Source organism: Heteronotia binoei, chromosome 17, assembly GCF_032191835.1.
Source record: "Heteronotia binoei isolate CCM8104 ecotype False Entrance Well chromosome 17, APGP_CSIRO_Hbin_v1, whole genome shotgun sequence".
In the NCBI taxonomy this organism is placed as follows: domain Eukaryota; kingdom Metazoa; phylum Chordata; class Lepidosauria; order Squamata; family Gekkonidae; genus Heteronotia; species Heteronotia binoei.
Window position 1 is genome coordinate 51063982 of NC_083239.1, and position 14088 is coordinate 51078069.

General features: G+C 48.6%; 1 protein-coding gene across 2 annotated transcripts in view; it reads left to right on the forward strand.

The window, feature by feature from the left end:
* Positions 1-278: 278 nt before the first annotated feature.
* Positions 279-14088, forward strand: part of NOVA2 (NOVA alternative splicing regulator 2) — a 76492-nt gene continuing 62682 nt past the window's right edge. The window contains exon 1 of one of the 2 annotated variants that reach the window (XM_060258313.1): positions 279-564. In XM_060258313.1, coding sequence (XP_060114296.1) covers positions 345-564 — 220 coding nt within the window. In that variant the 5' untranslated portion in view covers positions 279-344. Of the gene's footprint in view, positions 565-2648; positions 2757-14088 lie in introns of those variants that run through there. The other variant, XM_060258314.1, reaches the window with a different exon arrangement.

Consider the following 14088-nt stretch of genomic DNA (forward strand, 5'->3'; position numbering starts at 1 on the left):
CCCTCCCTGGTCAATTTCGTTCCCTCTTGTCAATTTCGTCCCCTTTTGTCAATTTCCTTCTCTTCTTGTCAATTGCGGTCCCCTTTTTTGTCAATTTCCTTCCCTTTGTGTCAATTTCACCTGCCAGCTCTCCCCTTTGTCAATTTCACCTGCGAGCTTTCTCCCCCCCCCCCAGCTGGACACACCTCCCCTCGCTCTCCCCCCTTCCTCCTCCCACCCCTCCCTCAAATCCGAGCATCCTTTCTCTTCTCTCTTCCTCGCCCCCCCCTCCGCCCCGCAGCCTCCCCCTGCTGGAGTCTCACGGGTACCGCGGGGGGGACGTCCTCCGCGCCCTCGGCTTGAAGATGATGGCTGGTGCTTCCGTCCATCAGAACGGCATCTTCCCTTCGGCTTCCCAGCAGCAACAACAGCAGCCGCAGCCGCCCGGGGGGCCTCAGCCCCAATCGCAGCAGCCCCCCCAAACCTCCCCGCCGCCCCACATGGATTCGGATCCCCCCGACTCTAGGAAAAGACCCTTAGAGACCCCCACGGAAGCCATCAGCACCAAGCGGAGCAACACGGGAGGTGAGTGGATTTGACCCAAAGTGTGTTGGGAGAGGGGGGGACAGTGGGGTACGGTGCCTGTCTCTCCCCCCCCCCCCCACCCATTGCATAGGCTGCAAGGGGAACTGCTGGAGGGAGGAGGCAAAGGCAATCCGGCACATCTGTCCAGGCGGGCAAGGCGGATTCTCAGTCCCTGGCCTCACCTTAGAGGCCTACCCTGCTTATCTCTCTCTCCCCCACCACCCTGCCACCACCCAGAAATCTGTCCCGCAAAGCAGATTTCCCCCCTTCCGCCCTCCAAAGGGGGCACTCCGATGTTCTATCCGTGGGGGGGGGGCTGCTGCTACCCTCTCCCTGTCTCTGTTCTCCAGCCTGAACCGTCCCCCGCCCCTCTCCATATCTGCATTAAAACCCACCCATCTCCTCTGGAACCTCATCTCTCTCTCTCCACTCACCTGGCTCTACCTGCTCCTTTCCCTATCTATCTGTCTCCCCCCCTCTTCCAGCCTTCTATGCTCCATCTCTTATTCCTTCCCTGAATGTGTTCCTTTCTCCGGGTATGTGGGTTCTTGGTACCCCCCCCCTTCAAAATGGCCATTGGCCCCTCCCCAAGGACAAGGGGGTGATCTCCTCCCCACCCCCAATGTGGGGTGCCCCTTTTTTCTCTCTCCAATAATTCCTTCCTGCATTCTCCCTTCCTGCAAACAGAAGCAGGTAGCTGGGTAGAGAAAAAGCCCCTAGGATACTGTCAGCTATCTGCTTCTCCTGGCATGGATAGGTGGTGGTGGTGGGGCTCAGCAATCTAACAGCCCCCTCCCCAGAATAGACATTTCTCTGCAAATATATATATATATATATAAATTGTTCATGTGCAGGCAGCTGACAGGTCAAAATGGAGTCTGTTAGAAGAACTGTCTACTTGTAGGGAGGAGGGGGAAGGGGGTGGAGAGATTTCTCTGCTCTCCCATACACTATGGAAAACCTGTCAGTCCCCCCCCCCCCATGACCGTCTGCCTGAGGAAATGGAGAGGGGAAGGATGTGAAAATTTGAAAAGAGGATGCGGCCAGCTGGGAAGTGAGAAAGGCGCTGCGTGTTCCTGGGATTTCTGGGGAGGGGGGTGAGAGGAATCCTAAATGAATGGGGGTGGGGGGTGTACAGAAAGAGTGGAGACCGTTGGGCATTTTGAAGGAGATGACTTTTTAGTGGGGGGGGATGAGGGCTGGAAAAACACAAAAGCCATCTTTCCTGACGCCTGGATTCCAGCAAAACTGCGTTAAAACAGTGATCGGTACAGCTAAAAAAACCACTGCTCCCCCCAAACCAGACTCACCCACCCTTTTCACGAAGGGCGGCCGAAAGCTCATCATTTCCCTTGTTCTGGAACTGGGACCTTGGGTGCCTATCTTGTCCTTACAGATGATGATGATGATGATGATAATAATAATATTTATAGTCATGCACTGAAGAAAATAAGCGTTCCTTTATGGCTGAGATAGCAATGAGCTGAATCTCCCCCCCCGCCGCCCCCAGCCGATCACCCTCTAGATGTAATTAACATTTTGAGAGGCTTGCCAGCTCCAGCGTTATGGCAAGAAGCGATAAATATTGCGTCTGAAAGAGCCCGTCTTCCTCTTGGGGAATCGCCCTCCTTTTTCTGTTTTTTTTTTTTTTTTTAAATGATGGCACTTGCTGAAGCGAGTAATGTGGCCATTGGAAAGGAAAGGAAACAGTGGTGGAGAGTGTGGGTGATTGAGGTTTGGTGAGGTGGGGAAGGAGAGCGGAGACTGAGGAGTATTCCGAGCATGTCTTCTCTGCTCGTCTGCCATCACCAGGGGTGGGTGTTGCAGCAGAAACCGGGGAGAAAGACATGCCTCGGAACGCCACCCAGCTGCCTTTGCCAGCCAGTCAATTCTCCCTTATTGGTTTTTGCCTTGTTTTCTTCCTCTTTTTTTTAAAAAAAAAATCTGCTGACATCTTAGGGGTTTAAGGCTTGGGTCGATTCCAGTGATGGATTGGGGAGGGGAGGGGAGGGGAGGGAGGAGAAGCAGCATTGATGGGTGAATGCAAGGAGTGGGGGGTGGTGGAGGAAGGAGTGTGACGGAGATGGAGGGGGACGCGTTCGTGGTACCTAGCGTGCATCGCCAAAGGACACCCATTGCTGAGGAAATGCGCAAGAGTGAGAGCCATGCAGGCCTCGAGGCCCAGCTGGGAGGTTAGCGACCGTGGAGCGTGGCCGGATGCAGGGTGGCTTGGTCTGGGGGGTGGGGGGGTGGAATGTCATCTCTCGTGCGTGGCTGAAGGTCAAACCGGGTGGGACGTTTTCGCGCAGGACGAAGTTTGGGCATCTGAGCCCAGGGGAAGCCGATTGGTTGAGTGGGCAGGGATGTGTCCGGCTATGTTTGCGGGGGAGGGGGGGGCAGATCTTTGTGATTTTGTCCCTGTTCCTCCTGGCTGTCGGGGAGGGGGTCGTGCTGCCCCTGGGGACTTCCTCAGAGGCCCAGGCCGACTCCTCTGAGCAGGCCTTCCTAGAGGGAGGGAGGGCCGATGATGTCGACGTCACCCTCGGCAGTGGTGCTGACCAAAGGAAGATGGATGGCAGCGAGCTGGCTGGCTGTCGCCTGTGCAGAGTGGTGGGGAAAGGATTCCAGGAGAGATGATGGGGAGGGAGGTTAACCAACTAGCAGCGGGAGAGAGGATTGTGAGGCCTAGCGATGGGAAGAAGCACCCTAGGGATCTCTAGGCTGACGGTTCTAATCCTGGTGGGATTGCAGGCTGGTAATAGACCATCTGGAGGCCTAGGCTGGATGCTGGGACCCATCATGACCTTGGAGGAATCGTGCTTCTTCTGCCTGCCGGCGTGGCAAGAACTTAGCTCTTCGGGCGAGGGGCGAATTTATTTCAGTGGTTTCTCTCTTGCTGGCCCCGAGTCCTGTTTTCCAAAATGGCTGCAAAACGAACTGGACCCCAGGCCTGGTTGGGTATGGGTGGAGGAGGTTGGGAGACGAGGAAACTTTCAGTCCAATTTTCGAGCCCGCAACCCCTGGGGAAACGCTTGGCCTTTCCCACCCCCCGTCGTCGTCTCGGGGGCAAGTTGAAATGGAATGGGGTACTCTGGGAATGTGAGGGAACTCCAGTCACAAAATGCGGAGAAAGAGGTAAGGAAGGAGCCGGGCAAGTGGAACAGCTGGGCAGGCTTGGCAGCAAGGCAAAGGAACCGAGAGAGAAGCCGCCCTGGCGGCCCCTAGCTTGAGCTTAAAAATAAAACCTCTCCGAACCTCACTGTGCAGGTCTTAGCTTGAAAAATAAAAAAGACAAGATTACCCCCAATGAAGCTGGAAATCGAGCAGGGGGAAGTGGACAATATTTAGTGCATTGTAGCGGGGGGGAGTGTCAGAGGTCTGACTCTGTCAGCTGGGCGGAAGCTGGGAAATGTACCTTCAGTGCAGTGAATTCCTGGGTGTTACAGATTTTGAGGCAAAGGTACCTAAGAAGCAGGTGCCGCAAGAAGGGGAGAGGGCTACGATTTCTCCCACTAGCAGTTCCTCTGTTATTATGGTGATCTCGTGTTCTGAGAAATGGGTCCCATCTGTAGGATAGTTTGCCTCTTCCTATGTAGGGTGGGCCCTCAAAAGGAACCCATTTCTCGGGAGATGAATTGAAACCCTCTTTCATTGAGGAAGTGGGATATCTGACAGCAGGGAACGTCGCAAATTGGGTTCCCGAAGGGTGTGAAAATTTCACGAGATGCCCACTTGGACCGCTTGTCTCAAGCTGAGATGGTTGTGGGCCATGCCACTGGCGACCCTACCGGGAACTGTAGCTGTGTGGTCCTGGGAGCAAAATTTAGGTTGCTGTTTCAGGAATCCAAAGTCTAGAACCCCCAAGGTAGCATTTGCAGAGATACCGGCCTGACAAGAAGACAGCAGGGTTCTCAATCGCAGACAAGATGGTGGTGTTAAGCAAGAAGGTTTGGGTTTGCAAGGCCCCGAGGGCAGGGGTGGAATTGTAGCAGGAGCTCCTTTGCGTATTTGGGCACAGCCTCCTGATGTAGCCAATCCTCCAAGAGCTTACAGGGAGTGCAGGGCCTACTGCAAACTCCAGGGGGGTGGCTATATCAGAAGTGTGCGGCCTAATATGCAAAGGAGCTCCTGCTAGAATTCCACGCCTGCCTGGGAGGATGTTTTGGTACCATGCACAAAAAGAGAGGGTTTCCCCTGGATCCTTGTGGAAATACTGTTGGTATTTCATATCACAAAGGTCACAAAGAGTAGCTTTTAAACCGACTTCCAAGAGAGCACTGATAGGAGCCAGGGAGGATCTCATTTGGGATGATTCGTCTCTTAGGGAGGAGGGCATAAATATTCTAGGAGCCCAAAGCAGGTAAAGGACAGGGCCAGCATTAGATTATCTGGTACCCTTGGCAAGGCTAACTTCTGCCGCCCCCCCCCCCCCCAAACTGGTAATGTCACTGACAGAGTCACATAGGGAGTGCCCAATTCAGCGCCCTTAGAAGGGCAGTGCCCTAGGTCAGTGGTCCCCAATCTTTTTGGCACCAGGGACCGGTTTTGTGGGAGACAAATTTTCCACGCACCTAGGTGGGGTGGGTGGATGGTTTCAGGATGATTCAATTGCACACTTTATTTCTAAAGTGTTTGATACGGTGGTTAAGTGTGTGGACTCTTGTCTAAGAGAGGAAAGGAAAAGAAAGTCCCCTGTGCAAGCACCAGTCATTTCCGACTCTGGGGTGACGTTGCTTTCACAACGTTTTCACGGCAGACTTTTTACGGGGTGGTTTGCCATCGCCTTCCCCAGTCTTTTACACTTCCCTCCCAGCAAGCTGCGGACTCATTTTACTGACCTCATTTTACCGGAAGGATGAAAGGCTGAGTCAACCGACTACCTGACTTGGCCGACTACCTGAATCCAGCTTCCGCTGGAATCGAACTCAGGTTGTGAGCAGAGAGTTCAGACCACAGTACTGCAGTACTTCTGCTTTACCACTCTGTGCCACAGTCTAAGAGAACCGGGTTTGATTCCCCACTCTTCCACTTGCACCTGCTGGAGTGACCTTGGGTCAGCCATAGCTTCTCACAGAGTTGTCCTTCAAAGGGCAGCTGCTGTGAGAGCCCTCTCAGCACCACCCACCTCACAGGGTGTCTGTTGTGGGGGAGAAAGGTAAAAGAGATTGTGAGCCGCTCTGAGACTTTGAAATTCGGAGTGGAGGGCAGGATATAAATCTAATCTCTTCTTTTTGTTATTACTACATTGTAATATATAATGAAATAATTATACAACTCACGGCCTGGTTGCTACAGGCCATGGACTGGTACTGGTCTACGGACGGGAGGTTGGGGACCCCTGCCGTAGGCAAAGGCCTAATTTGCCTAGTGGTGTGGCCGGCCCTGTCTACAAGTAGATGACAGAATTGTCAGGAAAATGGGGTGCACGAAGGGCATTGCAATATATAAAGCTATCCTACGCAAACTGCAGAATTCTCCCAGCCACAATGGCAGGATTGATGTTGAATGAGAGCACAGGTATACGTGGGCGTATCGGAAACCTGTTGGAACAGAGACAACCGGTGGGATACAGTTATCTCTGGCCGCAAGCGAAAGAAAGAGGAAGGGCAAATACTGAGGGCGTGGTCTTCCACTGAAAGTCACGGAGGGCACTGAGTCAAATCGGCTAGAAAAACTGAGAGGAATTAATTCCTCTGCTGCAATCCTGGGGGCTGACGGTCCAAACCCCCAAAGTAATTGAGGTATGCAACCACCGCTATCATCCTGATCAGAGCCGTGATGATAATCTCGAAATAAAGGGGGCGGGAGAGAAATTAGGGAGGCAGCCAAAGGAGAAAATACTACACAGATGACTTCCAAGTATCCTTGCGCTGATTGGATAAATCTGCATTTGGGTCATGCCAAAGAATAAGAGGCATTTGAAATGATTGCTGGCTGGAATGGTTATTCTTAGAGTCGGTGAGAGAGGCGGTGGTGCTGAGCTCGGTCTGAATTGCACCCAGGAATTGATGTCAACATTGCTGGACCTTTAGAGGACAGCAGCTATGACATTGTCCAGTTCAGCATACATGTACTTAAGTAGGACATTGTCCCCAAAATTCCAACATGATCCCATTTAATATCGAAAGAAAGAAACTTCCCTCCAAAATGAAGTGTCGGCCCATTTGAACTAGAATGCCGGTGAGGAAAGGCTAAGGTACCGGGGCATTTTTAGTTTAGCAAAGGGGGGGGTGGGGAAATGGTGAAGAAGGAATGCAAGAGAAGATTATAAGATCATGAAGGGTATGTGGGAAAAGCGGCGAAGGGAATTGTCTTCCCCTGCCACACTGCTAGAGCTGCCGGATGAAAAGGATAAACAAGAGATTCAGAACAGACAAAAGAGAATGTTTCTTGATGCCTCGTATAATTCACTGGCAGAAAACAGCCGCATGGCATAGTGGTTGGCTTCAGCGGCTTTAAGAAAAAAGATAAGATGGAACTGGGGAGGAAGACGAGTCTCTTAACAGCTGTTTAGCCATGATCGCTAAATGGAACTCCCATTTACAGAGACAGTGTATCCTTGAATAGGAGATGTTGCAAAAGTCTACTGTCTTCATGCCTTGCTTGTGGGCTCCAAGAAGCATTTGATAGGACACAATAGAGTGTTAGAAAGGGGCACACATAATCCCACCATGCAATGTGGGAGATGACTCCGCCGTCCCAAGATACTTTGCTTCTGGGTGCTTCAACCGACTGCATCAAGCGACGATACTGGTCAGTGAGCAGAAAGGTACTGAGATTTTTGACACATCCTTGGTTCTTGTTTTAATTTTTTTTTTAAGAAGCCAATAAATAAGAACATAAGAGAAGCCATGTTAGATCAGACCAATGGCCCATCCAGTCCAATACTCTGTGTCACACAGTGGCCAATATATGTGTGTGTGTATATATATACATACACACACACACACACATATATATATATACTGAGGCTAGTAGCCACTGATGGACCTCTGCTCCATATTTTTATCCAATCCCCTCTTAAAGCTGGCTATGCTTGTAGCCGCCACCACCTCCTGTGGCAGTGAATTCCACATGTTAATCACACTTTGGGTGAAGAAGGACTTCCTTTTATCCATTTTAACCTGACTGCTCAGCCACCCTGAGCCCGCTTCGATGGGGTAGGGTGGGATATAAATAAAATGAAATAAAATAAATAAAATAAAATAAATTGAATGCCCACGAGTTCTTGTATTGTGAAAAAGGGAGAAAAGTACTTCTTTCTCTACTTTCTCTATCCCATGCGTGTAAACCTCTCTCATGTCACCCCGCAGTCGACGTTTCTCCAACCTAAAGAGCCCCAAGCGTTTTAACCTTTCTTCATAGGAAAAGTGTTCCAAACTTTTAATCATTCTAGTTGCCCTTTTCTGCACTTTTTCCAATTAATTAATTTAACCACAGCAACTAACCAGGAATAAGATTTCTGTCACTGATTTGCAATGCTTCTCGCCTATTTCTGGCTGAATGACTGTACCTCTCCATCTCTCGTCTAGAGGGTATGTTTTTAGGGGACAAATGCCATTCTGGGCTTTTCCAATCAATCAAATCCCATCTCAAGCAATGCAGCTTTTCGCAGTTTATCCGGGAATCTTTCCGCACCCCCTTAATCCTTGGCTTGCTGTGGTCACATCTTATCAGAGCAAGACAAGGGAAAATGCTGGGGTGGGGGATAATATTTGGCCCTCTCGTGACCTCAGAATCTGTCATTGCCTGCCCAGCTGTTTGCAGCTGTCTCACACAATGGTCTGCTCTTGAGCACTAGAGTGAGACAGGAGATGATCAACATTCTAGCTTCAACAAGACCCAGCCCATTCAATTTCTTCACTAAAAGAGTCATTAACATGTGGAGCTCACTGCCACAGGAAGAGGTGGTGGGTACAAGCAGAGACAACTTCAAGAAGAGGCGAATTGGATCAACATACAGAGCAGAGGTCCATCAGTGGCTGTTAGCTACAAGAGACAGAGGGAATATTATGTCTGGGGCAGTGATGCTCTGTCTTCTTGGTGCTTGGAGGGCAACCATGAAAGGACTTCTGGAGCTCTGGCCCTTCTGGTGGACCTCCTGATAGAATCTGGGGTTTGGCCACCATGTGACAGAGAGTGTTGGACTGGATGGGCCATTGGCCTGATCCAGCATGACTTCTCTTGTGTTCTTATGTCTGGTACAGTGATGCTCTGTCTTCTTGGTGCTTGGGGGGCAAAAGCAGGAGGACTTCTGGAATTCTGGCCCCGCTGGTGGACCTCCTGATGGCAGTTGGGCTTTGGCCATTGTGTGACAAGAGAGTGTTGAACTGGAGGGGCCATTGGCCTGATACTACATGGCTTCTCTTACGTTCTTATGTCCGCTCCTCCTTAGGGCAGCATGCCACCTGCATCACTCTTATTATGCATCTGGTGCTGAGGGCCATCCACCCCCAGAAGAGCTCTCAGAGGTGATTGTAGCAGGGCTGGGATTATGAAGGGGCCTCAGGCTCTGCACCTGACTTACTTGCATGCTGGAAGGTGAGAATGTTGATTCAGAATCCGGTGAAACTCTACCAACCCAGACCTGTTTGCTGACTGTTACTCATTACTGGCTGGCTGAGATGCCAGTCCAGTCGGTGTGAGAGCCAGGCGTTCCTTCCTGTGGTGGTTCAGGTGACTGGAGGTGCCCAGCTTCAAATTCCCACAGTTATAAAGCTCTCATGACCTTGGCCAGCCTCTCCCTCTCTAAGAATATCCCTCTCTAAGAATCCCTGCTGGATCAGACCAATAGCCCATCCAGTCCAGCCTCCTGTCTCACACAGGGGCCAGCCAGTTCCTGTGGACAGCCAACAGCAGGGCATAGAGGCTGAGGCCTTGTCCTGATGTGGCCTCCTGGCTCTGGGATTCAGAGGGCTAATGCCTCTGAACATGGATCATCACCATGGCTAGTAGCCACTGATAGATTTATCCTCCATGAATCCATCTAATCCCATTTAAAAGCTGTTTATTCCTTTGACCACCACTACGTCTTCTGGCAGCAAATTCCATATTTTAATCACTCTAGTACAGGGATGTCAAACATGCAGTTCGGGGGCCAAATCAGGCCCCTGGAGGGCTCCTATCAGGCCCCCAAGCAACTGGCTGTCATCTGCTTCCTTCTCCATCTCTCTTGCTTCCTTCTGCATCACAGCTTGCTTTGCCAGGCTTGCTCAATTGCACAGGAGCTACAGAGCAAAACCTCTATTTTTTCCATTGGCTGAGGCTCCTCCCTTGGGGAGGAAGGGGGGGAGGAATAGCTTGCTTTGCACAGCAGAGCTACTGAGCCAAGCCTGTCTTCCTTCTATTGGCTGAGGCTCCTCCCCACCGCAGTCCCTTGGGGAACAAAGGAAAGAGCCAGAGCTTCCTTTGCCCAGTTCCCTGGATCCCATGGGAGAAACACAAAGAGTGCATCTTTAAGCCCAATGACTGCTAACGTTTTAAGCATATTTTAAGTTTAAAATATATATATATTTGTGTTTGTCTGTGTTCTTCATAAAGTATGTATCTCTGCTATGTAATCTTAAATAGGTATACACATGACCCAGCCTGAAATGGCTTCGCCCAACCCGACATGGCCCGGCCCAACAAGGTCTCTTTTATGTCAGATCCGGCCCTCATAACAAATGAGTTTGACACCCCTGCTCTAGTAGGTTCAAAGGAAAGTAGTATTTCCTTTGAATCTACTGCCCATCAGCTTCCTTAGATGCCCTCAAGTTCCAGCATTTGAGGAGAGGGAGAAAAAGTACTCTGCCCACTCTCTCCATCCCATGCATAATTTTATAAACCTCTATCATGTCTCCCAGATTCTTCAGCCTTTCCTTCTAGGGCAGCCTCTGAATCCTCTTTGGTTGCCCTCTGTCCTTTTCCCAGCTCTGCAAAGTCCTTTTTCTGATAACCATGACCAGATCTGTGCACGGTAATTCCAAATGAGGTCACATTGTAGATCTATATGGGGGCGTTACATATCTATCAATTTATTCTCAATCCCTTTACTAATAATGCTAATAATCTCTTTCTCCCCTACCCCCCTGGAGACAGCCTACATCACAAGGTTCTAATGAGGATGATACTGGGGAGAACGGACTCTAGGGTGTCAAACTCATTTGTAATGAGGGCCGGATCTGACATAAATGAGACCTTGTTGGGCCAGGCCATGTGTGTCATAAAATGTAATGCCAGGGAGTGGAGATATAAACTTTATAAAGGACACAGACAAACACAAAGATTTTTTTTAAAGCTTAAACTAAAACATGCTTAAAACATTAGCACCCATTGGTCTTAAAGGTGCTTGCTTTGTGTCTCTCACATGCAATCTAGGGAACTAGGCAAAGGAAGCTCTGGCTCTTTCCTTCCTTCCCCGGGGTACCAGGAGGGGGAGGAGCCTCAGCCAATAGAAGGGAGAGAGGTTTGGCTCAGTAACTTTGCTGTGTTGATTGAGAAAGCCTGGCAAAGCAACTTCTGCCTCCTTCCTTCCTCCTCAGCCAATGGAGAAAATAAGAGGCTTTGCTCTGTAACTTGTTTGAGCAAGCCTTACAAAGCAAGCTGTGATGCAGAAGGAAGCAAGAGAGAGGGAGAAAGAAGCAGATGACAGTCAGTTGCTTGGGGGCCTGATAGGAGCTCTCCTATATTTGACACCCCTGCTATATGCTGGCCTCAGCTCCTTGGAAGATGGTGATATAAATCATGAATACTGATGTCATTAAGAAAGGAACTCAGAGGAAATGAAAAGGCTGCACCAGTCATTAGTAGGTAAAAAATAAGGTCAAGGCTGATAGTGCAAATAAAGTTTTATATATATATATATATTCCCTACACATTTCTCCAACTCCTGCTGGTCTTGTCTTATTGTTGAAGGAAGGAACACTGAAAGAAGAAGCCTGTCAGAGAAATCCATAGGAAATTTTTAGATGAGTAATAAAATATATGTTTTTTAAAAAACTTTATTTGCACTGTTGGCCTTTGCCCTATTTTTTTATCTCATAAAAAGGATCTCAACAGGCAGTGCTAAGAAAGATCTCAAAGTGCTACTGCTTGTTGGGAAAAGGCAGAAATGGGAATGATGGCCAAGTGGTCAGATTTTGGCCCAAGCACCCCTCTAGGTTGCTTGGGGGATCAGTGTAGCACTGTCCTTTGAGATTTCTGGCTATGCATATTTATCCCACCTTTCTTTGAAGTTGTTCAGGCTGGCTCATAGAACCGCTTCTCCCTATTTGACCTCCAGGCCCAAAGTCACCCAGAAAGCTTTATGATTGAGTGGGGATTTGAACCCAGATCTCTTTGTCCACTCTCTCCACTCCATGCATTATTTTTAAACAACAATCATGTTACCATTTAGTCATATTATTTTCTGAATGGAAAAGTCACAGATTCTTCAGCCTTTCCTCCTGGGGAAGGGACTATGAACCCCCTAATAATCAGAATAACATTCTGTTCAGCAGCATCCGCCGCCTTTCTGTTTCTCCTTTTGTGGAGGGGCAGTGGCCGTCAGGAAACAGCAGGGCCTTGCCTGTTTTGGCACCCCAGCTTTGAGACACCCTCCCCTCAGCTCCTTGCCTGCTGCTTCATTGGCTTGTATTTCCTTTTGAGCTGCCCAGTGGCTTCTGGCTGTGAGAACCTGGCTGATGGTCTAGATCAGAGGGACCAAGCACAAAATAACTTCCCAAGCAACTGTTGGCTTTGAGAAAGAGGCACTGGTTGGTTTCAGTTTTCCGGAGAAAGCGGAGAGTTTGCTACACAGCTACACAGAGGTTATGGGCCCAGAAATATAAGAAAACCTTTCTGTGGCTAGACTGAGAGCATGGGTGTGATGCACTTGCCCAGGATAGAGTCCAATAGCACCTTTAAGACCAACAAAGTTTTATTCAGGCTCTGTGCTTTCGTGTTTGCTTTCATGTTTTATTCTGGCTCTGTGCTTTCATGCTTCCATGTCAAAGTTTGACAAAGTGTGCATATACACAAAAGCTCACAGCCTGAATAAAACTGTGTTGGTTTTAAAGGTGCTATTGGACTCTAACTTTGTCACATTGCTTCAGACCAACATAGCTACCCACATGGATCTCGTCCAGGATAAGTTCAGTGCATTGGGCTATTCCTACTAAATCAGATCATAGTGAGCATCATGTTTTCTCCATTTAATTCAAGACAATTGGATTTTTCCTCCAAGGCTCCAGAAGGTAGTGGGCGCCAGGAGACATTGTGGCAGGTGCACTGGCACTCGTGAGATTCGTTTTGGAGGGGGATGCAGGGCTGGCCCTGCCGCTAGGCAAACTAGGCAGTTGCCTAGGGTGCCAGTCTTCTGGGGGCACCAAATTGGTGCCCCCCATGTGACTTGGTGATATTATCAGTGCAGAGGGGGGTGCCAGAAGTTAGCCTGGCCTAAGCTGCCAGAGAGTCCAGGGCCAGCCCTGGGTGGATGCTGCTGAACTTGATGGACCTTGACCATGATCTGGCAAGGGCAGTTTTCAGGCAGTTGTGAAATGGTAGCAGAGGTGAAATTAATGTGGATCAGGAAAAGGCCAGTCTAGAGATGTGAAGGCCCGGAAAAAACCTGGGAAATTTCGGGAAAAAAACATGAAGCCTTTTTTGTTTTTTTTTCTGAAAAATTGAAAGAAAAGAAAAGAAATGATCATGGAACATTTTATTCTAACATGTTGAATAAAATATTTTAAGACAAGGTGTTCAAATATTTTCCAAATCATTTCTAAACAATATGTATGGTATCCGATTATTCTAATTTTTGTGCACGGAGGACAAGCAAGTCCTAAATCATGCCCATTCAATCCCTCCTATACACTTCCCCCCTCTTCAATTCTTTTTATGAGAATGAGTTTTTAAATTTTTATTTAATACTGTGGAGAGGAAATATGAATAACTGTTACTTCTGAATTTTTAAAAATTGTTTTGTGCAGGTTTTTTTTTTTTTTTGTCTGTTCCACTTAAACTAGTAAACAGTTCAGGAGATTGTTGCTCCATTTGTTACAATTACAAATAAATATTATTTAAAAAATAAATTCTGTTTGTAATAATTGTTTGGATACACTATATTTTTTAATATGCTAGTTGTGATAATTTCATGCCAAGTAAAATTGTCCATAGAAATATTTTATGTTCCTAAAGTAACAGAATGACTTTCAATCTGGAAAAGAAAAAAGAAGTGCTAAGGTAGCATTTTTTTTCCAATTTTTCCGAAAATAACCATTTTTTTCCAGAACCCCCCCCCCCCCCGAAAAAACCTGGGTTTTTCTTCCAAGCTTCAAAATTTCTGGAAATTTTACATCTCTAGGAAAGTCCACAGAAACAAGATCTTATATAGGCATAGCCCTGACCTGGATAGCCCAAGTAAGCATGATCTCATCAGATCTTGGAAGCTAAGTGGGGCCAACCCTGGTAAGTAATTAGAAGGGAGACCTGCAAGGAATACCAGGGCTGGGAGGCAGAGGCAGGCATTAGAAGCCACCTCTCTGAATATCCAAGCCCTAAGTA